We start from the raw sequence: 26639 nt of genomic DNA, 5'->3' as shown, positions 1-26639 counted from the left end.
TTCACTTTTTATTTCCAAATTTTAGATACACCTTTTCTAGTCATATATAAAAATAATTAAACTTCATTAAGTTTCAGGACTTGAGTTAGATTCATGTATGAAAGACCTATACAAACTACTTAAGCATATATGATATATTTCTCTTTAAATGGGATTTGAAGACAAAGGACACAGGTTTACCTAGTTTTGTTTTACTGCTATTATTAAACATCTCATTCTCATTATTAGGAAAGTAAAGTGGTTTCTGTTTTTCTTTCTGAACACTGTTTCCATGTGGTATAAAAGTTCACATTTGATTTAAAGTTACTAATTTACAGAATGTTCTGAAAGTAATTTCAGTAACTATAGCAGTCCAAGCAAATCATAATTCTTGAAAAGCTGACTTTGAATTAAATATTAAGCCACAAGGCCATCTAGTGGTAAGATTTCCAAATTTTAATGAATTGGGAAATTCTTTACTCATTGTTAAGTTTCACAATTGACCAGATAGCTGCATTATATAACTGTTAACATTCATTATTGATAATATAGTCTAAGGTATTTTTGTCTTACAGAGGTGAAATTTCGAAAGATCCTAAGTCAAATGTGTAATATTTTTCTTGAGTATAATTAGTAACTTTGGGTAACAAAGTACAGACCTAATAGTAAAATGGGATGTTAAATTTAATTGGCTAAAAGTTTTTCCAGTCTGTTAGCTAGACAATAGTTAAGTCTTTCTATGGGCCAGGAAACTAGGGGGAAAATTTCACATAAAAATTTGTCTCTGCATCCAGTATTTTCAAGTCTTGGTCATTGACAGTCACTGGTCTATTGAAAAGGCTGATGTATGTAGTAAGTAGGCCAAAGAATCTGCATTGTAAACAAAGGTCTTTAAGTGATTATTAGACCATTGCCATTTGAGACTAATGCTCTTCTCTATGCAGAGTCATGTAATAATGTCTTACTGTGCACTGTAGGAAATTATGTATATATTTTTAACATATACAAAAATAAAACATTCAGAGGATATCAGATAAGGGGCATATGTTTGTAGTTTTTTGACACACTTCTGAAAATAACAGAAAAATGAAGCAAAAATCATACTGAAGTACTCTTTCCTAACTTTGCATTACTATTAAATAAATATAGTATCCTGAATATTTCTTAGTTTTTATCAAGCAGGATATTTGCTAAAATTCTCTAAAGGTTGCTACATAGACAGGAACTGCAGGTCTGGCTGCTTCTCCAGCTGCTGCTGCAGTTGGCTGTTACTCTGTCACTGGACAAGTTCCCCTTGTTACTGAAATTCCCATTTGAAATTAGTTGAGACTTTATGTGCTTGTGATGCTATTTGTATTATTCACATATTAATCTTGTACTCAGGCTTTCATTTTCATTATTATATTAATTTTTCCTCCTAGGTGTTTGGAGTAGATGCCAATCAGGATTATAACAGGCCTGTTATCAAAGAAAAACATAAAGATCTGATAAAGGATTGGGCTCTAAGTTCTGCAGTTGTAATGGAAGAAAGAAAACCACTGAACACACCTGGCTTTCACAACTCAGAGGTATGCAACTCTTTATAATAATAAAGAGTAAGTTCTTTCTCATTTGGAATTTTTCTTCACTAATGTTTATGTCCTCTTGTAAAGTTCTTCTAAAAGCTAAATATTCACTAATTTCTATTTCTAATGAAAACCTGAAACAATTTTTAAAAATTTCAAACCTGACTTAATTTTTAGTTTTATTATATCCTTTAAAAAAAATTTTTTTTATTTATTTGAGAGAAAGAGAGAAAATGGGCATGCCAGGGACTTGAGCCCTGCAAACAAACTCCAGATGCATGTTCCACCTTGTGCATCTGGCTTAGGTGGGTACAGGAGTATTGAACCTGGGTCCTTAGGCTTTGCAGGCAAATGCCTTAACTGCTAAGTCATCTCTCCAGCCCCTATTATATCCTTTTAAGTTAATATTCTTTTGCTAGTGAGGAAAGTAGTATATTTCAGTTAAACAATTAATGAATTATGTGCCCTTTGTTCTACATAGCATTATGAGATCAAACAAGAAATAGACACTTCTTATACTTGCTAGGAAGTTGTGTTTGAAATTAGAAGACCTATCATGCTAGAAAACATGTGAAAGGTACTGCCTGACATAATTTCCATTGACTAGTTGGCACTTCCATTTCAGTGTGAAATCCTGACTTTTATTTTTTTTACTGCAACGCATCTTGTTTATCTTTGCTATACTGGGAATTGAATCCAGAGCCTCACGCATGCTCTGCGTGTGCTCTACTACTGGGCTTGTATCTCCAGCCTTTTTTAATTTCTTCACTAAGCTGCTCAGACTGGCTTCACCTGGTGTTAGAGGTCTGTGTCACCAGGCCTGGCTCAAAAGGTGTCATTTTCAATGACTTTTTCCTATCCCTCCCTTAAATGTTCTAAATACATACATTGATCTAGTCTTAAGAAATAGCAGAGTATGTCCATAACTGCATGGAGCCATCTCATGAATTAAATTCCATTTTCTACTTCATTATAAGTGTTCAAAAAGCATTTGTCTTAAAGATCTAAACCTTATTGTGTCTGAGTTAAGACAGGGACAGAAAAACAAATACTGAGTGATCTCCAGCTCATTTGGAAGTGTTGTTAGCATTGTAGAGAGAAGTCTAAGGCTTTGGGGGCTTTGGGGTTTTTAAAAAGAAATCCCAGCCGACGTGACCTAGCAGAGTTCCTAAGATCTTGGAGTTAATGTGACTTCCTGTTTATAGTAAGAGGACTCGATGATAACTTGGGGATGGGCCTTTAGATCTCTGTTTTGAACAGTGGAGTAGAACTGACTGTACTGGCTAGCTGCAAAAGTATGAAACTCACCTATGGTTATCTCGCAATCCAGTAAATTTAAAGCTCCTAGAGTGTATCCTGGTACTATAGTTAGTATTTAAGAAGCATAGAAATGATACTGTGTTCATAGTGACAATAAAGTAGAATCAAAAGGAATAGCTATAGAGTCTTCATCTTGGGTAGTAGAAAATTTAATACATTATAAGAGTGTTCAGCTGTGGCTTTATATTTATAGGTCATATTAATGTGACTAAATGAAGTTTTCTTTCATAAGAATCACAGTTTAATTCTTTTTTATTATTTATTTGAGAGAGAGAATGATTGGGCATGCCAGGGCCTATAGCCACTGCAAACAAACTGCAGACACATGTGCCACCAAGTGCATCTGACTTACATGAGTTCTGGGGAATCGAACCTGGTTTCTTAGCCTTCATAGGCAACCACCTAACTGCTAAGCCATCTCTCCAGCCCTAGACTTCATTCTTTAATCATTTTGTTTTCTTCCTTTAGGAAGGAACATCTTCATCTGGAAGCAAACGTTGGGTTTCACAATGGGCTAGTTTGGCTGCTAATCATACCAGGCATGATCCAGAAGAAAGGCTATTGGAATTATCTGCATCTGTAGCTATAGAAAGTGGTAATTTCCTTTCTTCCTTCTCAACCTCTTCCTTTTTGTTTCCCTTTCTTTTTCTGTCTCATATATTTTAAGTAACAAGCTAAATTTAGTGCAGAGTAAAGTAAGCCAAAACAAATAGAGAGGCATTAGTGAGTTTAAGCACAGTAAGTAGTCTAGCCTGTAACTCCTCAAGGTCTACCCTCAGTGACACATTTTCTCCAGTAAAGCTTCATCTTCTGAAGATTCTGCCACTTTCCCAAACATCTCTTTCAATTGCAGATTAAGTGTTCACACACAAGCATCTGTTGGGACCATTCTGCATCCAAATCACCACAGTGATTCATTCATTTTATACTGAAGTCATCTTTTGAACTTGCACTTCAAAATCTAATGGAATGGTACTGTTTCATTATAAGTTTTTTGCTGTAACAAATGGCTTTGTGATTTTTATTTCATACAAACAGATAATGGTGATGCTGGCATTTCACTGAGAAGCACTGGCTCTGCCACTTCCTTGACTAGTCAAGGAGAAAGAAGGAGACGAACTCTTCCCCAGCTTCCACATGAAGAAAAGGCTCTTGAGAACTCCAGAGCAAAGGTGGTAACACAAAGGTCAGAGATAGGGGAGAAGCAAGACACAGAACTACAGGAGAAAGAAACACCTACCCAGGCATACCAAAAAGATAAGCAAGATACTGACCGACCCCCGAGTAAAACGAGCAGGGCAGTCAATGGTGAGATTCTTAAAACTGGTGGAGATAATAAAGCCCTACTTCACACAGGCAGTTCTCCTGGCAAGGAAAATGAAACTGATAAGGAAACCTCCTTGGTAAAGCAGACACTAGCTAAAATCCAGCAGCAGCAAGAGCAAAAGGAGCAGGCCCAGTGGGCACCCACTAAAACCTCTTTAAAAAATGCTTCAGGCCAGATAGATAAAAGTAGGGAGGAATCTTCTAAGCAAGAGTCTCAACTTCTAGAAAAAATATCAGGGCATTCTGCAAACAAAAGTGAAAGAGTAGCCCAAAATGAGAGCAAGACAAAAAAAGCTGAGGAAATTTCTAAAAGTCAGACTTCAAAGGGAGGAGACAAAAAGGAATCCTCCAAGTCATTAGTGCGACAAGGGAGCTTCACCATAGAAAAACCCAGTTCAAACATACCCATAGAACTTATTCCCCATATCAACAAGCAGAATTCCTCTACTCCCGCTTCCTTAGCCTTAGCATCGGTCAGTAGACTGCGAGAAAGGAGCGACTCTTTGGATACTGATCCTAGCATGGACACAACCCTGATTCTGAAAGACACAGAAGCAGTAATGGCTTTTCTAGAAGCTAAACTGCGTGAAGATAATAAAACCGATGATGGCCCAGATACTCCCAGTTACAACAGAGACAATTCTATCTCACCAGAGTCTGATGTGGACACAGCTAGTACAATTAGTCTAGTTACTGGAGAGACTGAAAGAAAATCTACCCAAAAGCGAAAGAGTTTCACTAGTCTGTATAAAGATAGATGTTCCACAAGTTCTCCTTCCAAAGATATTACAAAATCCTCATCTTCAGGTGCTAGGGAGAAAATTGAAAAGAAAACAAAAAGCCGTTCCACAGATGTAAGTGCAAGAGCAGATGGTCGAAAATTTGTACAATCCAGCGGAAGGATAAGGCAGCCTTCAGTGGACCTAACAGACGACGACCAAACCTCTAGTGTGCCTCATTCTGCTATATCTGATATTCTGTCATCTGACCAGGAAACATACTCTTGCAAATCTCACGGAAGGACTGCACTCACCTCAGCAGATGAGCACATGCATTCCAAACTGGAAGGAGGCAAAGGAACAAAATCTAAGACTTCTCCAATAGCCTCTGGTTCATGCAGCAAATCAACCACGCTCCCAAGGCCACGGCCCACCAGGACTTCCCTCCTGCGCAGAGCACGGCTTGGCGAAGCCTCGGACAGTGAGCTTGCTGATGCTGACAAAGCATCTGTTGCTTCTGAAGTCTCTACTACAAGTTCCACCTCAAAACCTCCCACCGGAAGGCGAAATATCTCTAGGATTGATTTATTGGCCCAGCCTCGGAGAACAAGGCTAGGTTCATTATCAGCTCGTAGTGACTCAGAAGCAACGATATCTAGAAGCAGCGCCTCTTCACGCACTGCAGAAGCCATCATTAGAAGTGGAGCCAGATTGGTGCCGTCAGATAAGTTGTCTCCTAGAACTAGAGCTAACAGTATCTCTCGACTTTCAGACTCTAAGGTCAAAAGTATGACCTCAGCTCATGGCTCTCCTTCAGGTAATTGGGTCCTGATTTTTAATAACATTAGCATGGTCTCTTTGGGGCTCTTTTTTGTTGTTATTGCTGTTAAGAATTTCTACTACTTTCCCAAAAATATTCAAGTAAAAGGTATACAACTTAGAGGGCTGGGATTTCTACCCCTATAAAAACAGAGAATGCAGAAGTTAAATATGTGTCTAATTAAAGTTCTGGGGTTTGTAACAGTTACCTTCTCATTGCTGGGACCAGAAGCAGATGGGAGGAAAGGATTTATTTCAGGCTTATAGTTTCAAAGGGAAGTTTCATCATGGTGGAGAAAATATGGCAACCCACTTACATCTTCATACATGAGCCACAAAGGGAGCAGTCTAGACTGAGCTAAGTTAGTGCTGGACCCAAAGGGCTGAACTAAAATCCTCAAGGTCTGACCCCATTGGCGTGCCTCCTCTAGCAAGTCTCCACCTCCCAAAGCTCCACCATCTGGGGACCAAGTAGGAGGCTTACTCACAAACACTTGAGGCTGTAGGGGACACTTTATATTCAAACTACCACAGAACCAACTAGTGAATTTGAAACAAGAAATTCATTGAGGTAATTAAGTTTTAGTTTTCTACTTGGTAGTATAGCTGTATATGTCAGAATTACAATAAAGATTATTGTTTGTTTTGAAAACAAGAATGTGCTTTTAAAAGCAGGTACTTCAAACCTCTTATGAGTCTGATAAGAAGTAATATGTCTTTCTTAGTCCTTTCAAAAATAAATAAAATAATTGCTATTCAGGAGTATGGTTTACCAAGTTTGAAATGCCTCCTACACTTATTCCTGCGCCCTACATTTATGCATTTCAAGTAGAATTTGTGGTTGGAACAGGTAAAAACTAATGTTTCCTTTATTTCAGTGAAAGAAGGTGGATTCATTAAGCATATGTGGCTCAGACTGGGCTATAAAAATTTACATAACTGTGAGCATTTAAGTGTAGCAATTTGTTAACTGAGTGTATTAAGTACAAAAACTGTTCACTACCCACCAGCATTGAGCTGCTATCAGCATGTTTGTTAATAGACCTTGTATTCAAGTCTAAAGCCAGTAAGAATAAATGCATGACATAGAGTAATGAGGTAGATACTTTTGTGTGTTCTATAAGCTTGGCCCTATTACTTCATAATCAGCTCCTGTCTGGGTGTGGCTGAAAAGACCAGTTGGGGAGACCAGCTATTAGAAGACTTGCAAGCAGTTAAGTGAGCCCTAATTCTTAAGAGTGGGAGGAAAGTTGGTATACACTCTTTTTATTTTTGTTTGTTGTACATCTACCACAAAATACCCTTAAGACCAATATCAATGGTACTTTGTTGTTGTTTTTTTTTTTTCACTTTCTGCTCTTCCTTCTATTTTTTCTTTACTCTGTTGTCATTTCATCTTTGCCCGTCCTTGCTTTGGGAATGGCAGTCATGGTCTTGTGGTAGAGCAGTATATAGGCCTGAACTAGAGAACATACAGTACTGGCTCCCAAAATATAAATAGAATTTTTTATTCCAGTCCTTGTTTCCATGCTTAAGTCATTGATTAGTTCTTAATGAACTTGTTAACGAGCATTTGAAAACTGCTATCTTTTGGTTTATGTCTGTTAATGCTATTCTGTTTGCTAAGGCTTCATTTCTAGTGACATTGCCCAACTTTGTGTTACATTCTGTGATGTGTACAGTGATAGATATCTTTGCCATATTCATTTCCCTTTCTAATGTAAGCTCTAACTAACTAGTTCTAGTAATCTGGTTGTACTCATTCTTTAGCATTGAGGGACCTACTTAAGATGAGCTAAATGTGATTAGTTTAGTAAGTCTGAGGAACAACTATAAGATACTATGTATCTAAGAGTAATCTTGTTTTCTGCTTTGAATACAGAACTTGATACCAGGTTTTCTTTGTTTAAAAAAAATCTTTGAATTTCTTTGCAAAATTCCCTAGGGAAAATCAAGAAATTGAGGTTAATATCATTGGCATTTTTTATACTGTGAACAGTATATTAAATAAATGCAATCCTGAAGTTTTGGAAGGTTTTCTTGTTTTGTTTTTGAGGCAGGGTCTCACTGTAACCCAGGCCAACCTAGAATTTACTCTGTTCACCTACGCTACCCTCAAACTCATGGCTTTCCTCCTACCTCAGCCTCCTGAGTATTGGGCTTAAATGTAGGATAACCACACTTGGCTGTCAGGCATGAAATTGAAGAACTGAAAGGGATATTTGCTTTAGGGAACTGAGGCTAGGAGATGAAATAACTTGCCCTGGTCATGTAGCTCTGGCAGAGGCAGAATGAGAATCCAAAGTCGTAATGTCCATTGTGTTGTTTTCCTGACATATTCATTATAGCTTTAATAAGTAGTACTGTATGCTGCTGTCCAGAAATAGGTAGGATCTATTATATTATTACCAAAATTATATTCAAGGTCACCCCAACAGTATAGCAGGTTTGGTGGTATTCACTAAAGCCTTTGCAATTTTGCTATTTTATCTAGCCCACATCAGTGAGGAACATACTGAAATAATTGCATAAAACAGTTGTAAGAAACAAACAACAACAAAAATCTATTTAATTTTACTGACGGAGGTGTCTTTGAGGCTATTACATTTCTATTAAAATGATTGTATTATCTTGAGTGGATAAAAGAAATGAAAATGTTACTTTTTAAAATATTTTGGTAACATTGACTCAGGACTGAGTTTATGGCTCTGTGGGTAAAGTGCTTGCTGTACAATCATGAAGACCTGAGTTCACATTCCAAGCACTCAAAAAGCATAACAAGGGCTGGGGGAGGGGGTGTGCATGCCTTTAATCCCAGCACTATGGAGGCAGAGGTAGAAGGATCACCATAAGTTCGAGGGCACCCTGAGACTACATAGTGAATTGCAGGTCAGCATGGGCCAGAGTGAGACCCTACCTTCCAAAACTAAAAAACAAACAACAAAAAAAACATAACAAGGAATTCCCTAAGGCTTACTGGCTCGCTAGTTGAATCAGCAAGAAACCCTGTAACAAAGAAGATGGGTAGGAATGTGGAGACCACTTCCTGGTTAATAGAAGTTTGTTGCACAAGTCTGAGAACTAGAGTTTGGATCCCTAGAACCCACATAAAGTCAGACACAAGTAGCTCATATGTTTCTAATCTCTGTGCTGGTAGGCCAGCTAGTCTGTTTGTTCATGGATGGCAGAGCAATAGGAAAGACCATGCCTGTCTAAAAACAAGGTAGAAGATAAGGACCATCACCCTGAGGTTGTCCTCTGACCTTCACAGATCCACTGTGGCATATGTGCATCCACATACACACAAAAGTGGAGAGCAGGGCTGGGAAGATGGCTTAGCGGTTAAGCGCTTGCCTGTGAAGCCTCAGGACCCCGGTTCGAGGCTCGTTTCCCCAGGACCCACGTTAGCCAGATGCACAAGGGGGCGCACGCATCTGGAGTTCGTTTACAGAACAGGGCTAGAGGCCCTGGCGTGCCCATTCTCTCTCAGTCTCTCTCTGCCTCTTTCTCTGTCTATCTCTTTCAAATAAATAAATAAATAAATATAAAAGTGGAGAGCAGTTGAGAAAGGCATTTGACATCACTCACATGCACACATGGCATGAAAAAAAAAAGAAATGTGAACTCGTACTTGTCAGTGTGTAGCTATTCTCTATGTAAACTTTAAAGGACTTTGTAATTATCTGAACACAGCACCTGTGGTACTGTCCACATTGGCAAATGTAAACATCTGTAATATTTGAAGTCCCTCTTTTAGAGTATCTTGTAATTTTTATTTATTTGCATATATGTGTGTGTGCACACACATGTGCCTGTCAGAGCCTCTTATGCCCACAAATGCACATCAGATGTTTGTATCACTTATTGCATCTGGCTTATGTGGATTGTCTGGGAATTAAACCACAGGGTAAAAGGCTTTGCAAGCAAGTTCCTTTAACTGCTGAGCCACCTTCCCAGCCATCTATACTGTTTCTCTAGCAGGTGTTTATATGGCAAACAATGATTGAAAATGTGATAATATCTGGTGTAGCAACGTTGAAAATGTGATAATATCTGGTGTAGCAACGTTGAGTAACAGTACTTTCATGCTTCTCTGGTAGAATTTGCTTCTAGGAGCTTAATGACGTGCCCTTCCCCATATTCCTTTTAATGTCTTTACAATAGAAATATCCAGATTCATTTTGATGGAGATAATGTTCAAAAATGAATCCTGAGTTATCAGATTAAAGCAATTGGCTAGATATGGTGGTATGTATGTGTAGTCCCACCATGTAGGAAGCTGAGGCACAAGAATTGCCTTGAGTTACAGGTAAGCCTGGGCTACAGATGTAGTAAGTTCTAAGCCTGGGCTCCATCGCAGCATTCTGTCTTAAAAAGACAAAGTCATAACAACAAATAATGCAGCTGGTTTTCATTAAGTGTAAGTACACATTTTAGGAAGTAAATATTATGCTGTATCCTTAGAATTGTTCTTAGAATGTTTCTTTCCTTTTCCTTTTTTATTCTCTCAAAATTAAAACTATAGAAATTAAATGATGGGCATGTATGACTTAATTCTTCCTTCAGTTGAAAAGCCAAAATAGAGCATTGTCAGAGAGTTTTTTTTCGCCCCACATGATCTTATTACTGTATACTTAAAAAACATAATGCAAAATTTATTTGTGGCTTAATTTCCCAGTAAAATGCTCTGGAATATGAAGATGCATTGTATGTTTTCTGAACAGTATTTGCAAAATCCATAGTTGCAGTGTGTTTTAGGGCCAGCAATGTGAATGATACTTACCTTTTTAATTCTAGACATCATGGATAATAGTATGCTCTCATAGTAAACATAGCAGTTTACCATTTTAACAAGAGGGAGTAGTGCCTATTTCTTAACTAAACAATTAATTTTATAGTACAACTAAAGTTTAGGTGACCTACAAAATTAATTAAGGCTATCATAAAACTTTCGTGCTCTATGCTTAACTATCTGATAAGGAGAAATTAGTGTCTCAAGAATTTGAGATTAGATTTTTAATTCAGTAACCCATTGTTACATGCTTAGTAAGATAGATCTGCTGAATAAGACTGATAAAAATAAAATTGGTTTATTTCTGTAATTTGTTACCTAAACAGCATAAAATTCAAGAGAAAAAATTTTCAACCTAAGTGGAATCAGAAAGCCTGTCTATTCCACTGGAAAATGAGTGTGTCATTTTTTAAATTTTTATAAATTCACTTTATTACAGGTGAAAAACCAGCCTTTTCCACCTTTTAATTATAAAACAACTGAATAGCAAGGAGTAGGTTTTTGAACTCTTGGAGTGCATTGGTGTGTCTTGAACTTTCCTCTATGGGAATATTTTTCTCTGTATATTGAAAAAATGGGCCATCTGAAGTTAATTTGGTTCTAAAATTCTATGAAATAAGTATGTTTTAGGGAAAGTTTAAAGCATATTGACTTAAAATTTCCTCTATTAGCAGGTGGTTAGGATTGGTTTTTTTTTTTTCAGATAAAATACATAAGTGTTCATAGAATCAAAAGTTCAGGATAACAAGAAGGGTTTTATTTTTTTATTTTTATTTTTATTTATTTATTTTTTTTTTTAAGAAATAACAGATTAGAGGTCCTGGCATTAAGCTTCCTTCTTAGTGCCTTTTCCCACGTTACCATTTCACCCAGTCTCATATTTGTTGTTACACAGGCTGGAAAGTGTACAGAGTGCCTTGAGCTTTTCTCATATCACAGCTTATGTAACATGTTTTCCTTTTATAAAGATAAATCATAAATACTTGAAGATTAATAATATTTTTATTTTTTCTGTTCAGCCATTGCTCTCAGTATTGAGAGCACAGACCTAAAGATGTTATCTCCTACTTCCTAAAATAGTCTTTATTTTTTTGGTTGTTTTTTAAAGATGATAATAGATTTTTTTTATATTCCTACCAACTTCTACACAGACTTATAAAAATTGGTAGAAAGTTTGTAGGAAGGAATTTTTTCTTCCGCTGTTTTTCCTCAAGTGGTGGTGTTTTTAGTCTTGAGACTAAGATAATCAGAACTTAAATTGAATACCACAGTTTCTTCATGCTTACTTAAGTTTTCATTTATTCTGAAATTTATGAAAACTTACTCTTTTATTTTCTCTCCAAACAAATTTTAGTTGCAGGTATGGTGTCTGTACATTCCCATTTATAATGCAAGAAATTTGAGATAACAAATGATCATTTTCTGATGTATGAGTAATTTTAAAAAATATCAAAATTAACATATATTTACCATTTATTGAAATGCCATCATTGAAGACTGTATATTCTTTGCTGTATTCCTGATTTTGTTGGCCACATTTTCAGCTTTTTTCTAACATCTCTGTGCTCTTAGTTACAAGCATTCTATAAAATTATTTTCACATCTCAGAGTAACTTCCATTTCTGAGTGTTTGCATGTCTAGGAATGAGTACAGTCTACCATGGGCTACGCATTGTCTGTTTTTAACAAATTATAATATTAAAACTAGAATAGTAAATTATAATATCAAAACTGAATTATTTTTATGCCCCCTGTATTAATTATTTTTTTCATTTCTGTAACAAATTGCCTGACAAAAGCAACTGAAGAGAAGAGGTAACTTAGGCTCAGCGTTTGAGGGTGCAGGCCATGATGAAGGTTATTTCATTGATGCCAGAATACGAGGACACATTGTAGCCACTGTCAGGAAGAAGAAATGAATGCCGGTGCAGAGTTACTTTTTTATTCAGTCTGAGACTCTTTCCCATGGGATGGTGCCGTTTACATTCAGAGTCTTCCCTCACCTAAACCTTTCTGGAAACAAATAATTTAGAGTTGAGGGCTCTTAATCCTTTCATGTTGACAATGAAGACTAACCACATGCACCCTACATTTAAAAAATGACTTGCTTATTAACCTAGAATTCTGTAGATGAAGTTATATGTACTTTTTTACAGAGCCTTAAACTTCCTTCATATATTCATTCTCATGTGCCCTGGAATCTAGATCTGAACCCCAAGGAGTTACCAATAGGAATCAGTATAGAGGAGTAGCTCTAACTTGTGCCATACTTCCTAGTATAGGATTCACTGTTCCAAGCCAGCCATGGTGGTATTGTATATCTGTTTTATCTGAAAGCCAGTTCATTATTAGCCCCAGGTAAAATAGTTTGGAGCAAAAGACAAGAAAAATGTTAAATTCTAGTGGAGAATGAAGGAATTCTGGAGTTATCCTGCTATGCATCTCACATTAAATTTCAAGGGTGAAGAGAGGCATTCACGCAAATGGAGAACAGAAGAGGAAAAAACCTCCTCTAATATTAGTGCAGTTTGAACTTATAGAAGGTGCTAAAATGTTTTGTCATGTTGAATACCAAAAGCATCCCATGATTCTAGGTTTTAGACATGCAAGTAGTTTGTATCCAAGAATCTGTTCATTTACTCAAAAATACTTAAGAAACATTTGCTAGCCAGACATTTGACCTAAGTTGTATTTATACATTAGTGATTAAAGAAGGGCTCCCTGCCTTTGTGAAGTTTACTACAAATTAGACATTATCTCCCTGTTTTGTATATTTGTTTATGCTTCACAAATTGCTTGTATGTTTGATTATCATATTAACATTATTAAAATGTATGTATTAATTTGTCTTCTGGTTTCTAAAATGTGTCAACAATACCATTTTTTCCAGTGTCTTTAACCTTAATTAAGAAAGTGATTGCCACTTTCTTCAATGTTATTGTCCACACTATCTCCTGTGCATTTGATGTCAGTGACTGTGAAAATCGCTTGTAATTTGCTCTTTGTAGATTTATGCCGCTGTTTATTTGACCCTGTGCTTTCAGTGTTAAAGAGCAGAGAGCTGTGCTGAAGATGCTTTGTGTGTTTTTACTATGTAAAAGATTTTTTCCAACCATAGCGTAACAGGATGTTGAATGACAGAGGTAACTTTTTTTTTCTGCCATAGAGGCATAATTTCCACAGCAGGAATTATGCACATTTATATGTTGGGAAAAGAGGGTTTTTATCATCTCCATGTTGAAAGTCCATGTGGCATGAAGAAATCTTTTCCCTTTTTATTTTTGTCGTCGTTGGTGTTGTTGCTGTCATTTTAAAAAACATCCATATCTCCACTCAAATGAGAAGTATTTACAACTGAAAAATCCACGTTAAGCATTTATGGATAGAGCTTGCTTAGTTTATCATTAGTGAAATTTTTCATCTGAATGTTTATTCACTACACTATGGAAAACACAGTCTTTCAATTGTTTTTAATTACCATTTTTTTAATTCACCAAAGTACAATGTTTCTATCTGTGAGGAGTAATAGATTTCTAGTTTTGTGAGGTATGTGTGTCAGTTACTGAAAGTTCTGCTGTGTGTGCACTCTTGTGGTGTTCTTGAAATCATAATTTTATATTATCTCCTTTAAATGACAACATAATAATTCTTTTTTTAATAATTAAACTAATTTAGTAAATTCAAGATGGAGGCGCTTTCCTACTGATTATGCTTCCACCTCAGAAGATGAATTTGGATCAAACCGTAATTCCCCTAAACATACTCGTCTACGTACTTCTCCAGCCCTGAAAACCACTCGCTTGCAGAGCGCTGGATCAACAATGCCTGCTAGTTCTTCATTCAAGCACCGGATTAAAGAGCAGGAAGACTATATCCGAGACTGGACTGCACATCGAGAAGAGATAGCCAGGTTGGTTGCCCCTTCCTTCCTTAGCACTGCAGCTTAATAACAAAGCTCAGCTTTTGCTTGTTCAGATAACCTACAAAAGACAATCCACAGATCATGATAAGCCAGCAGAATTGCTCTCTTTTAAATTCTAATTTTTGATGCCAGTGCTACTAACATAGGGCAGAGTCCACCATTTCTTGTATACCTTCCCCCCTCCATTTACAAATTTCTAGTAGACATGCTCATTGACTTAAACATAAATTTTGAAAGGCAGTCATAATCAAGAACTGTTATTCTCCTTTTAACTTCCAGAGAAGTTAATAGTCTTCTGCCTGTTGCAGATATGCTGCTGATGTTCTCTGGGGGAATAACTAGAATAGGTAGATTTTTCCCTTTCTTTTCTTTTTTTTTTTTTTTCCTAGCCCAGGCTGACCTGGAATTCACTATGTAGTCTCAGGCTGGCCTCAAACACACAGTGATCCTCCTACCTCTGCCTCCCAAGTGCTAGGATTAAAGGAGTGTGCCACCACACCTGGCTAGATTTTTCCCTTTTAAAAATTTTAAGACAGAGTTTTGTGATAAGCTAGCTGTGAACTTGTGATCCTCCCCGGTGCTGGGGGTTACAGATGTGCACCACCACACCCACTTCAACCCTCTAAGAAAAAATGATTATTTTGAATAATAAATGAGTGTTTATTGTAGCTTTTAGATTATTTACAAAAAGTAAAACTCATGTTGCACATTTGATGAATTAGCAACACTATTGTTGAACATTGAAGAGAGGTTATACTCAAACAAATGCAGTAGTATTTTAAAATAAAAGGACTTGGGGCCGGCAGACATGGGTCAGTGAGTAAAGCTGTACAAGCTTGGCAATCTGAATTCAGGCCCAGATAGCCCATGTGAAGCCTGACGTAGTGGTGAGTGTCTGTAATTCCAGCCTTTATACGCTGAAAAGGGAGAAAGACACTGGAGAATCCTGGGAGTGCAGGCCAGGCAGCCAGTTGTTGAAATCAGTGATCAAGAGCAACAGAGGTGGAAGGCACTGATCAACATTTGAGATTCTCCTTTGACCTACACACGCACACACACCCACACACTTGAACACAATTGCATGCATGCGTCCTGCACCAAAAACACACAAAGTTAACAAAATATGAAAGGTTTTTGGTTCAAAGTCTGTAAGATGTTAAATTTTACTACAGTATGCAATATGTTACCTAATTATTGCCCCTAAATTTAAAATTGTTTCTGCCTTTACATTCATTTTCTAATCTTCCAAGTTTTATACTTGACAATATTATCAAACAACATACACATACATATACACACATGTATATGTACATTTACATAGATGCTTTCAGAAGTAACAAACTTATCATAATATAAATTGTGTTTCTTAACTTCGGTGAATCAAGGTTTTTTGTGGCTCCCTAGTTAACACAATGGATAGATTTTTGTTTTTAATAGCTATTCATGTGCAATTGCTTTTCTTTTTAGAGAATATGGCCTTTATTGTCACAGGGAGAAATAATTCCTTCCAGTAGGAAATTGATTGAATTTGTATGAGTACTAGGTTAAACAGCACAATAGTTTGACCTTTGCAGATTAGCAAATACTTTTGACCCAAAAATTACACTAGAAAATTATATAATTCACATTTGAACCACAAAACACCTAACACTATTTCTGTGTTTTAGATTCATTGTTATGCATATTGTTGCATCATTAAATTATATTTTAACAGAAAATTCTGGCTAATAGCATATAAGAGAAAACAACATCCAGTTTATTACAGATGTATTTACACAAAAGGTTTAAAAAGATAAAGCCAGGCTGAGAGAGAGCTGTCTGTAAAGTGCTTGCTTCATAAACATGAGGATCTAGCTTTAATCCCCAAAACCGCATAAAAGCGTCAGTACTGGTGGCATGTGCCCTTTAATCCCAGAGCAAGAGAGGCAGTGATAGCAGGATCCCAGAGGCTTGTTAGCCTAATTGATGAGGTCCAAGCCATTAAAAGGCTTTGTCTCAAAAAAGCAAATGGCACTCCTGAGGATGACACCTGAGGTTATCCTCTAGCCTCCACATACACACATACATAAGAATGCACTTCTTGTGCTGGGTGTGGTGGCGCATGCCTTTAATCCCAGCACTCGGGAGGCAGAGGTAGGAGGATCGCCGAGAGTTCGAGGCTACTCTGAGATTACAGAGTAAATTCCAGGTCAGCCTGAGCTAGAGTGAGACCATACCTCAAAAAAACAAACAAAAAAAAAAAAATGCACTTCTCATGAACACACACATTCACATGCATACATTCAAAAAGGAAGGATACAGCTCATGACATACATCGTCCTCATACTAATTAGCTCAAAAGTATTATGTGTCAAGATGTAATATCCTATTTTTATATACACCTCGACCATCACTTTTGAACATACTGATATATACTTGAGTTCTGTGTATATATATGTGTATGTTTCCCTCTCCCTGCGTCTTTCTCTGTCTCAAATGAATAAATAAATAAAACATTTAAACATACTGACATACCTTGAAAAAAAGTTTAGCAGGTAGTTAAATTTTAGAACTTAGACATAGGAAGCTGGTGAAAGCTGAAATTGTAGTTGAAGAAGTTATTCACAAGAGAAATACTTGAAGCCATGGCAATAAATACTATCACTAGAAAACAGTGAATAAACTGAATCCTGCTGAACTCCAAGTGATAACCTGTAAATATAGTGTAGCCACATGGCCAAAAAATGAACTGTAGATTCAGACCATTTAGATTCATACCCACCTTTACCATCAGATCTGTGTAAACCCAGAACAAGTTAGCTAATTGCATCTGTGGTGAGAAAAATAATAGTGTTAATTTTAGTGTTTGGCATATAATTAGCTTCAGTTAATGTTATTTAACTTAAGATAGGCAGAGAAAATAGTCACAGATGATTATATTAATTTGTATCTCACAAATTATAATTTATAAAAATCTATATAAAACTAACTGATCAACATTAAGTTCTTATAGTTTATAAAATATTCTACTAAATTGTACCTAAGAGTCCCAATCAATAATTTGTTCACATTTCCAGTTCAAGCTCAATAATGTTATTTTATTTTGGTCTCATAATAAAAAAATAACCATTTTCTTAATCTTAAAATAATTTAAAATAAATGGATCTGGGTTGGAGAGATGGCTTAGTGTTTCAGCGCTTGCCTGTGATGCCTAAGGACTCTGGTTCGAGGCTCAATTCCCCAATACCCATGTAAGCCAGATGCACAAGATGGTGCATGCATCTGGAGTTCATTTGCGGTTGCTGGAAGCCCTGGCATGCCCAGTCTCTCCCTCTGCCTCTTTCTCTCTCTGTCGCTCTCAAATAAATAAATAAAAATAAACAAACAATATTTTTAAAAAAATGTGTCATAAAATTCTACCAGCCAATACCCTGACTTGGTTGGCTCCAAAGTAATTATCACACATAATATTTTTACTAATAAAATTTAAATAAAGAGAATGCCAGAGAAATAGATTTGAAAGCATTTTACAATAGAACTGTGATTAATATTCTTCAATCCTAAAATATTTACTTTTTAAGTTATGAATGTGCTATAATCTTAATGATTTAAAAAAATGTTACTTTCATATGTTACTAAAAGCCCAGTGCCTCTATGTTTTGTTTTGGTAGGAGCCAATTAATATTTTGTCCAAAATTAATTGACATGACTTTCTTCATCACCTATAAAATTGTATAATGAAATTGTTCTATGTATTATAATCTCTTTTTAACTTGTTTAATAAGCATGTCTTTAATTGAGGTACAATTTAAAGTATTTTGTTTTGTTTTGGAGAAGTACTTTGGAGATTAAATTTCGTTTAATGAAGGAATAGGGAATATCTGATAATCAGTTTTAAGACCTGATTTATTGGTTCAAAATACCTGAAGTTTAAGCTCAGAATCTTTTGTAGTCTGCTGGACGAGGTCAAATCCAAACAGCAAGAATAGAGGAATAAAAGGCCAGCCTATGGGTTCCAATAATAGCCACTCCTACTGTCCCTTTACCATAGACTGGCGTGGGGTACTTGGCACTATTTTGTTGGATAAGGATGGTACTTGCCAGTCAGAAAAGTATCATCTTTAAACTTACAGGCTTTATCTTTCCTGTTGGGAATGACATTTGTTTGCTAAGAGTTTCAGAGTTTTCCTGCTAGGCATCTATGTTTTTGTGATTTGTTTGTTTTGAGGGAGGGTATTGCTCTAATCCAGGGGGACCTAGAATTCAGTCTATACCTCAGGCTGGCTTGAGCTCACAGCAATTCTGCCTGAGCCTCTACACTACTAGGTACCATCACGCTTAGAGTTTTGACCTATCTAATGCAGGCCGCCCAGCCTCTTCACATTGTGAAATGACATCTACAGATTATTGGGCTGTTTCATAGCTATCCTGGCACACATGGCAGACCATGGGCTGGCCGCAAGTGGAGCATACCTGATCTAATAAGAGATATTCACAAGTCCAGTTTAATATTCTTCCATTAGCCAAATACAAGGAAAGTAGACGATTTGTATGTATAGCCTTTGCAATGCTAGTTTTATGAAAAAACTTCAGAAACTTAATATGCCATTGAGAAAAATAAAACAATTTTTGGGCTTTATTTAGAGCCTGAGTTTATATTAGCTACTTAAATCAAAATCTGGTAGTCTGTTTATGTTATTAAATCATATGTGTAAAAACAGCACGTTTTATCTAGCATTTATTAGGATTCTAATTTCCAATATTTCCTTAAACTTTTAATATACCCAAAGTTAATAATAATATATTATTTAACATACGATTCTAGTGAAAAGTACCCTTTAATTTATTTAAATAAAAGTAATTACTAAGGTTATATAAAATAACACATTTCTTGACTTAAAGCACATTTTTCAACTTATGTAACTTTTAACAGACACACACATGGACAGGAAAATAAGAATAACTTGTATTTACTTATTTATTTACTTAAGAGCAACACAGAGAGAAAAAAGGCAGAGAGAGAATGGGCGCAGCAGGGCTTCCAGCCACTGTAAACGACCTCCAGATGCATGCGCTCCCTTGTGCATCTGGCTAACGTGGGTCCTGGAAAATTGAACCTCAAACTGGGGTCTTTAGGCTTCACAGGCATGCACTCTATAAAAGTTTTGAAATTGCATAAATGGTTTTTTTCACTCAAAGAGATAGGCTAGCATTGGTACTACAGATCTTAACTATTTATGTTTCTGTTCTTTGGGAATGTTGTCTGTCAAATTTTGCAATAAAATGGAATTAAATGTGTATTATGTCATAAGTTTTTAAATTGTCAAGCTTAAATTTTATTGATATTTACAAGGAAAGTAAGCATATTATGCAGCCCCAAATAAAATGTTTGTTATTTTAGCATTTCTTTTATCGCACATTGGAAATGGGTAGAGAATGACAATAGGGTTATAAGCATAGAGTTTTTTAAGTGAGGTCACAGGCAGAAGAGATGTAAAGAAACACATGACTTTAAGATATTCCAGTAGGTGTAATCTAAACACTCTCTATATAATATAATAATGCTCTTAAAAAAATTACATTGAAAGCTTACATTGAGTAACCATATGCCTGGATCCATATTCTAGTCTAGATTGAAAGATGTGTGCTATTCCTGTTGGAAGACATATCTTTATTTTTCTAATATTTTTACTTATCTTTGTAATTTTTGTATTAGTTTTGGTATGTGCTGAGATTATTTGGGTAGAGGGAATATCTATCTGAGGCAGGCTGTCATGTAGCATACCATGGGCTGAAGCTCACTGTGTAGCTAAGGTTGACCTTGAACTGATCATTCTGCCTCTACTTCCCAAGTGCTTTGATTACAAGCATATGGCATCATGCCCATCTAGATGTGAAATTGTTAAGCAATATAAATTTAAACTGACTTAATGGTATTTAATAATGAGCCAACTTCAAGTTGGAATTACCTTGCAGATACAGAGCTGGCATATGCAGAACATGATAGCAAATGGAAAGAACAAGACTGCTTATTGCCTGATTAGTATGTTATATCTACATTAAAAATTGCTTGTTTTCATTTGATTTTTACCACTTGTCGCAGTCAGGTTTGCATTGCTGGCAGAAAACACCCAACCAGGAGCAGCTTGTGGGGAAAAAGGGTTTATTTTGGCTTACAGACTGTAAGGAAAGCTCCATAATGGCAGGAGAAAACAATAGCATGAGCAGAGGGTAGACATTGTCACCTGCCCAACATCAGATAGACAATAGCAACAGGAGAGTGTGCCAAACACTGACAAGGGGAATCTGGTTATAACACCCATAAGCCTGCCCCCAACAATACACTGCCTCCAGGTGTTAATTCCCAAACTTCCATCAGCTGGGAGCCTAATATTCAGAACAGCTAAGTTTATTGGGGACACCTGAATCAAACCACCACACTGCATAATATGTGAAGATAGCTTATTTTTTTTTCTAATTCATACTGCTTTTCACAAATATAAGAAACTTGAAGAGAGTCCTCAGGACCCATGTAAAGCCAGATGCATGAGGTGGCGCATACATCTATCTGTAGTTCATTTCCATTAGCTAGGGGCCCTGACATGCCCATTCTCTCCCTCCCTCTGTCTTTCTCAAATAAAACAAATAAATATTTTTTTTTAATTTTTATTTTTTTTTATTTGAGAGCGACAGACACAGAGAGAAAGACAGATAGAGGGAGAGAGAGAATGGGTGCGCCAGGGCTTCCAGCCTCTGCAAACGAACTCCAGACGCGTGCACCCCCTTGTGCATCTGGCTAATGTGGGACCTGGGGAACCGAGCCTCGAACCAGGGTCCTTAGGCTAAGAAAAAATTTTTTTAGTAAATTGATGCTCATCTTTGAAAGATCACATTAAACTGTGTTATAGTAGTTTATTGCAGGAAAGAATTAACACAAATTGAGTATGTAACTTAAAATGTTTGAATTAGAAATGTTTGGCATTTTGGATTCTTTTAGGGTTTTAGCATATACACAATAAGAAATCTTGATGATGAGACCCAAGTCTAAATTCAAAGTCTGTTTCACATGTACCTTATACAAAGCCTGAAGATGATGTTATGCAGTGTTTTAATGTGTTCACTACAACCCACTATGTAAGATCAGGCATAGAGTTTGCCATCTATGCTATCATGTTGATGCTCAGAAGTTTAGATTTTAGAGGATTTCGGAGTGGACTAATACTTCATTCTACTAATGGACTCAAGCTCACTGCTTAGTTTAAGCTCCATAAGAGCAGAGACTGAGATTCAGTCTAAGTATTTCACCACTAGGATAGTTATGCCTGGCTAATAGGAAGAGATCAGTAAATGTTTATTTTTTTCTAATCATTTTTCACTGGTAAAAGACATGGCCATTTCTTACAAGGTTTATACATACATATTAATTCTCCTTATGCTTCAAGAAGCATAGTAGCCCCTTAGCTTCAGCTGAGCCTCTCTTTAAAGCTAGTTCTCTTTTTGTTTTTATTTTTTGTTCCTTTTATGTTCTTTTTATTATGGACAACTTCCATAATTGTAAACAATATCCCATGATAATTCTCTCCCTCCACTTTCCCCTTTGAAACTCTACTCTCCATCTTATCCCCTCCCCCTCTCAATCAGTATCTCTCTTATTTTGATGTCATGATCTTTTCCTCCTATTATTATGGTCTTGTGTAGGTATTGTCAGGCACCGTGAGGTCATGGATATCCAGGGCATTTTGTGTCTGGAGAAACACATTGTAAGGGGTCCTACCCTTCCTTGGGCTCCTACATTCTTTCCACCACCTCTTCCACAATGGACCCTGAGCCTTGGAAGGTGTGATTGAGATATTTCAGTGCCGAGCACTCTCTGTCACTTTTTCTCAGCACCATGCTGCCTTCTGAGTCATCTCAAGGTCACTGCCATCTGAAAAGAGAAGGTTCTCTAACCAAAAGTGAGAATAGCATTAATAATGTGGGTATGAACATTAAGAGAAGTGCTTACTGGGCAGTTCAGTGAGCATAATATATACATTTTGCCAGACAGCAGCAGATGTTTTACCCTAGGGCTCATGACTACCCCTGTTTTAGGTTTTCAGTATCAGGGATATATTCCCTCCCATGGAGCAGGCCTCCAATCAAATTAGAGGGTGGTTGGTTTCCCCCATAACATATGTGCCACTGTTGTGCCCATTGTCTCGTTTGGCCTGGCTGGCCAAATTTAAGGCTTGCAGTATCCACTGTTGGGTATCTTCACTAGTGATTTCTCTCTCCCATTCAACTGTATGCAGCGTGGCTTTTTCCACCTTTCTATCAGTTGGTCTAAATGGAGGATGTTTTCAGCTCAGCTCCAGCAGGATTTCTCAGTGACCTTCCAGCCCAAGTATGTGGACTCTTCATCAATAGGGTCTTACCATCTATTCCTGGTGGTAAACCAAGAGCCTTGGCAATGGCCTATAATGTTTTGGGGACCTCAGAGACCTTCCTGGCCAACAGCTCACTGGAAGGTACCATCCCTAGCACTGAAAAATTTCTAGTAACAAACTATGGCTCCTGTGTGTTCCATTGTCCAAAAAATGGTTTCCATATGATTTATTTATATCCTCGTAGAGTTTGAATAGCCCTCCCTCTACCTTTCCTTTACTCAGTCTCTTCCCCTGACCTCACTTAGGCCTTTTTACCCCCTTTAATCTGTTCTTCTACATACATATATACAACACCATCCCATTAAGTCCCTCCTCCATCACTTTCTATTCCCTTTATATCTCCTTTCTAGCTTACTGGCCTCTGTTACTGAGTTTTCTTCCTACTCACACAGAAGTCCAATAATTTGTAGGTAGGATCCACATATGAGAGAGAACTAGTTCTCTTTTTATACAATCATTGTTTCTTGAACATTGCAGACTCATATTTTCACATAGCTTAAAAAATGTTACTTTGTAATTTGAAAGTGGTATAAACTTTCACATATATGTTTAAGAATATTCTGTAATTCTGTAACCTTCCCTGTAGAAGAAGCCAAGTTGAGTTTTATACCCAACATACACAATGTGAAAAAGTGCATGTCTCACGAATCAGTCAGTAATAGAAGTTTCTGTTTCTCTTAAAATAAAAATGTCTTTTTTTTTTCCTTTTGATTATTACTACTAATAGTTACTCGGCCACGTTTGTGGCTCAGTGATAGTGTGTTTGCCTTGCATATACAAGGCTCAGAACTATAAATAACATCAGTCAGCAAAAAATACTCTGCATTGAAAGCCAGATGCAATGGTATACACATGTAATACCAACACTACTGAGGTAGTGGCAGGGGGATTACTGCAAATTCAGTGGCAGTCTGGTCTACACAGCAAGTTCAAAGCCGGCCAAGTAGGAGAGCTTGTCACAAAAAAAAAGAAAAGAAAATTACTTCAACATACTGTAAGATTGAAAATCAGTAGCTTTACAGAGTTGAACCCGTGCTAAACCTGAGGTCTGGTCTGCCTTACTTCTAGTTGTGTAGTTGTGAGCATGTGGTCACTCAGCTTTTCTGAAAATGTGTCCTGTTTGTGAGAATGTCTTAATCCTCAGGGACCTAATGTGTATTGAAAGTGGTGTACATAGTGTAGAGTTCATGTCAGAGTTCTAACTGTTTACCCTAACACCTTTGGCCAGCTCTGAGTGTTTGCAATTTCATAAACATAAAATATTTAGAGTTACAAGTAACTCCATAATATCAAAGTATAATTATCAAGCTATTTATAGTAACATAGCAGCATATGGTCCTTTATTAACATAATTCAAAAAATTGTATTGTTTTGGGTTTAATACTCATAATTTTATAGAACTAATCACTATCTATGATGTTTTGAGATACATGTAATGTAGTTTCTCTTAGTGACAAAAAACACCAGTATTGTTAATGCTATTGGAGTTTCTTGCCTGTATTTATAAATGAAAGAAATGTCAAGCATCAGTTTGTTTAGTGAAAACAGTACAGTTGTTTCTTCACAATTATATATTTTTTAATTTTTGTGTTCATTTTTTGTGTCACTCAAATGTGTGACAGAGAAAAAGAAACACAGAGAGAGAGAGAATGGGCGCGACAGGGCCTCCAGTCACTGCTAACGAACTCCAGATGCGTGCGCCCCCTTGTGCATCTGGCTAACGTGGGTCCTGGGGAATCAAGCCTCTAACAGGGGTCCTTAGGCTTCACAGGCAAGTGCTTAATTGCTAAGCCATCTCTCCAGCCCCACAATTATATTTGAGGTGTGTTTCTATTTCAGAGAACTTATATTTTTCAAGATATTAGGTTTTAGGGGATTTAATTTCATTAACATTAATATTTAAAGTTAAGCTTTAAGATTATTAGTACCAAAATAGTTAAAAGTATATCCAATGAATATTAATCTTGGGTTACAAATTACTTATATAACTTTTATAAGTGACGGTCATAGATGATTGTTTCTGGTGCTGTTATTTAAAAGAAATTAAAGTTTTCTTCTAAAATTATTACCAGGATCAGCCAAGATCTTGCTCTCATTGCTCGGGAGATCAACGATGTAGCAGGAGAAATAGATTCAGTGACTTCCTCAGGCACTGCCCCTAGTACCACAGTAAGCACTGCTGCCACCACCCCTGGCTCTGCCATAGACACTAGAGAAGAGGTAGGAGATCTTCATGGAGAAATGCATAAGGTTCTTTCTTTTCTTTATTTCTTTTGCTTTTAGCTTTTTGCTTAGTTTATTTATTTGTGCCCTCCCTGTTTGCATGGAGCTCTGCATTTTCCCACCTTTGCTCTCATTAATTTATGTTATATTTTTTATAACAAAACTAGTAGAGGCTAAAAGGCTAACATTTGGTCTACTATTAACATGAAGGTGGAAAATTATTTGGTTGTATGTACTTGCCTGCTAATTCTGGATCTGTGACTTTACTTGAAATGTGAATATAAATGTTACCAAGAAAGCAAACCAAAATTTAATAAGTTTCTATGTAAATTTTAAATAAAATTTGACATAAAAATTCTCTAATTAAAAGGAATAGTTATTATGATCATGAATTTTTATATTTATTGAAATTATCAATACAGTTAAAAATAAAAGTCATTATTAATAGCAAAGAAAGAGAAAAATTCTAGCTTTCATTACTTTATAATTCTGTTGACATGCATATGCAAGCAAGGAAATTTTGAACAAAAACACAAAAGACATACTCTGAGTACACTTGTAAACTGTAAAATACAAGTTTGCATTTGTAGACTGTTCCCCATATGAAATTAGAGCCTGCTGGAGTATAGCTCCAGGAGACAATGTTTGCATACCCATTGTTCTAGGAAGTGCCTTTAAAGTAACATTAGTGGGACAGTGCTGTCCTAACCCTCAGTACCTTTGGGGGATTGTTTCCAGTACATACATCAGAATAGGACAGCACTCATACAGCTCAGATGAAAATAGTGCCATGGTGTCCTGTAACCTATGCACGTCTTTCCTGTATACGGCACATTCTCTGCCATTCAATGTGAATGCTAAAAAAGTAGTTGTTAGGCATTATTGCTTAAAGAATAATGATGATAAAAGATTTCTGTTCATCTGTAGTTCATATGTGGTTTTTTTAAAGAATATTTTCAGTACTCACTTGACTAACTACCAAGGTTAGAGAGGGAGTATATTCTATATAGTCTGTGGTTTAGTTGGCTCTTTTGGTCTTGGACCAAAATATGAGAAAAGTAGTGAGTTTGCTTTTATATGATCTGAAAACTAAAATTGGTTTTTATGCTTTTAAATAATTTTTTAAAATAATTTATGACAAGAAAATTATTTTATAATTTATTTATATTTATATATATGTATATTTTATATACATCTCAGTATCGGTAAATAAAGCTTTAGTACATTGTAACCATATGTGCTTAACTCTTATCTGTGGCTGTTGCTGTGTTATACTTCAAAACTGAGTTGGTCAGACAAGGTTTCAAAGCCTCAAAAAATTTTTTTACCAAAAAAATGTCATTACATCTCATACTGAAGATTCTACTTTCTTAATGTTTTAAATAGTAACCAAAAATGGCTAGCCTTTTTGATGTTTCTGATTAAAATGTGCTCATAATTTTTTCTTCTGTTGCTTTTTCTCACATTCTTTCTTATATAGTTCTTTAATAGTCACTTTTTGTTTACTTTTCCTCCATATGTTGTCTAATTTAAGAAATGATGTCTCACTAATCTGTGTAGAGTTTTGTT

General features: G+C 36.3%; 1 protein-coding gene across 8 annotated transcripts in view; it reads left to right on the top strand.

Moving 5' to 3' along the window:
- Cep170 (centrosomal protein 170) overlaps positions 1-26639 on the top strand; it is a 104218-nt gene that overhangs the window by 62083 nt on the left and 15496 nt on the right. For 3 of the 8 annotated variants that reach the window (XM_045142347.1, XM_045142343.1, XM_045142344.1), the window contains 5 exons: positions 1401-1547; positions 3333-3459; positions 3903-5726; positions 14196-14430; positions 24920-25097. In XM_045142347.1, the coding sequence (XP_044998282.1) occupies positions 1401-1547; positions 3333-3459; positions 3903-5726; positions 14196-14430; positions 24920-25097 (2511 nt within the window). The remainder of the gene's footprint in view (positions 1-1400; positions 1548-3332; positions 3460-3902; positions 5727-14195; positions 14431-24919; positions 25098-26639) is intronic. The other 5 variants (XM_045142349.1, XM_045142346.1, XM_045142348.1 and 2 more) reach the window with 3 other exon arrangements.

The sequence above is a fragment of the Jaculus jaculus genome, chromosome 1, assembly GCF_020740685.1.
Source record: "Jaculus jaculus isolate mJacJac1 chromosome 1, mJacJac1.mat.Y.cur, whole genome shotgun sequence".
In the NCBI taxonomy this organism is placed as follows: Eukaryota; Metazoa; Chordata; class Mammalia; order Rodentia; family Dipodidae; genus Jaculus; species Jaculus jaculus.
This window is presented reverse-complemented; position numbering and strand designations above follow the sequence as displayed.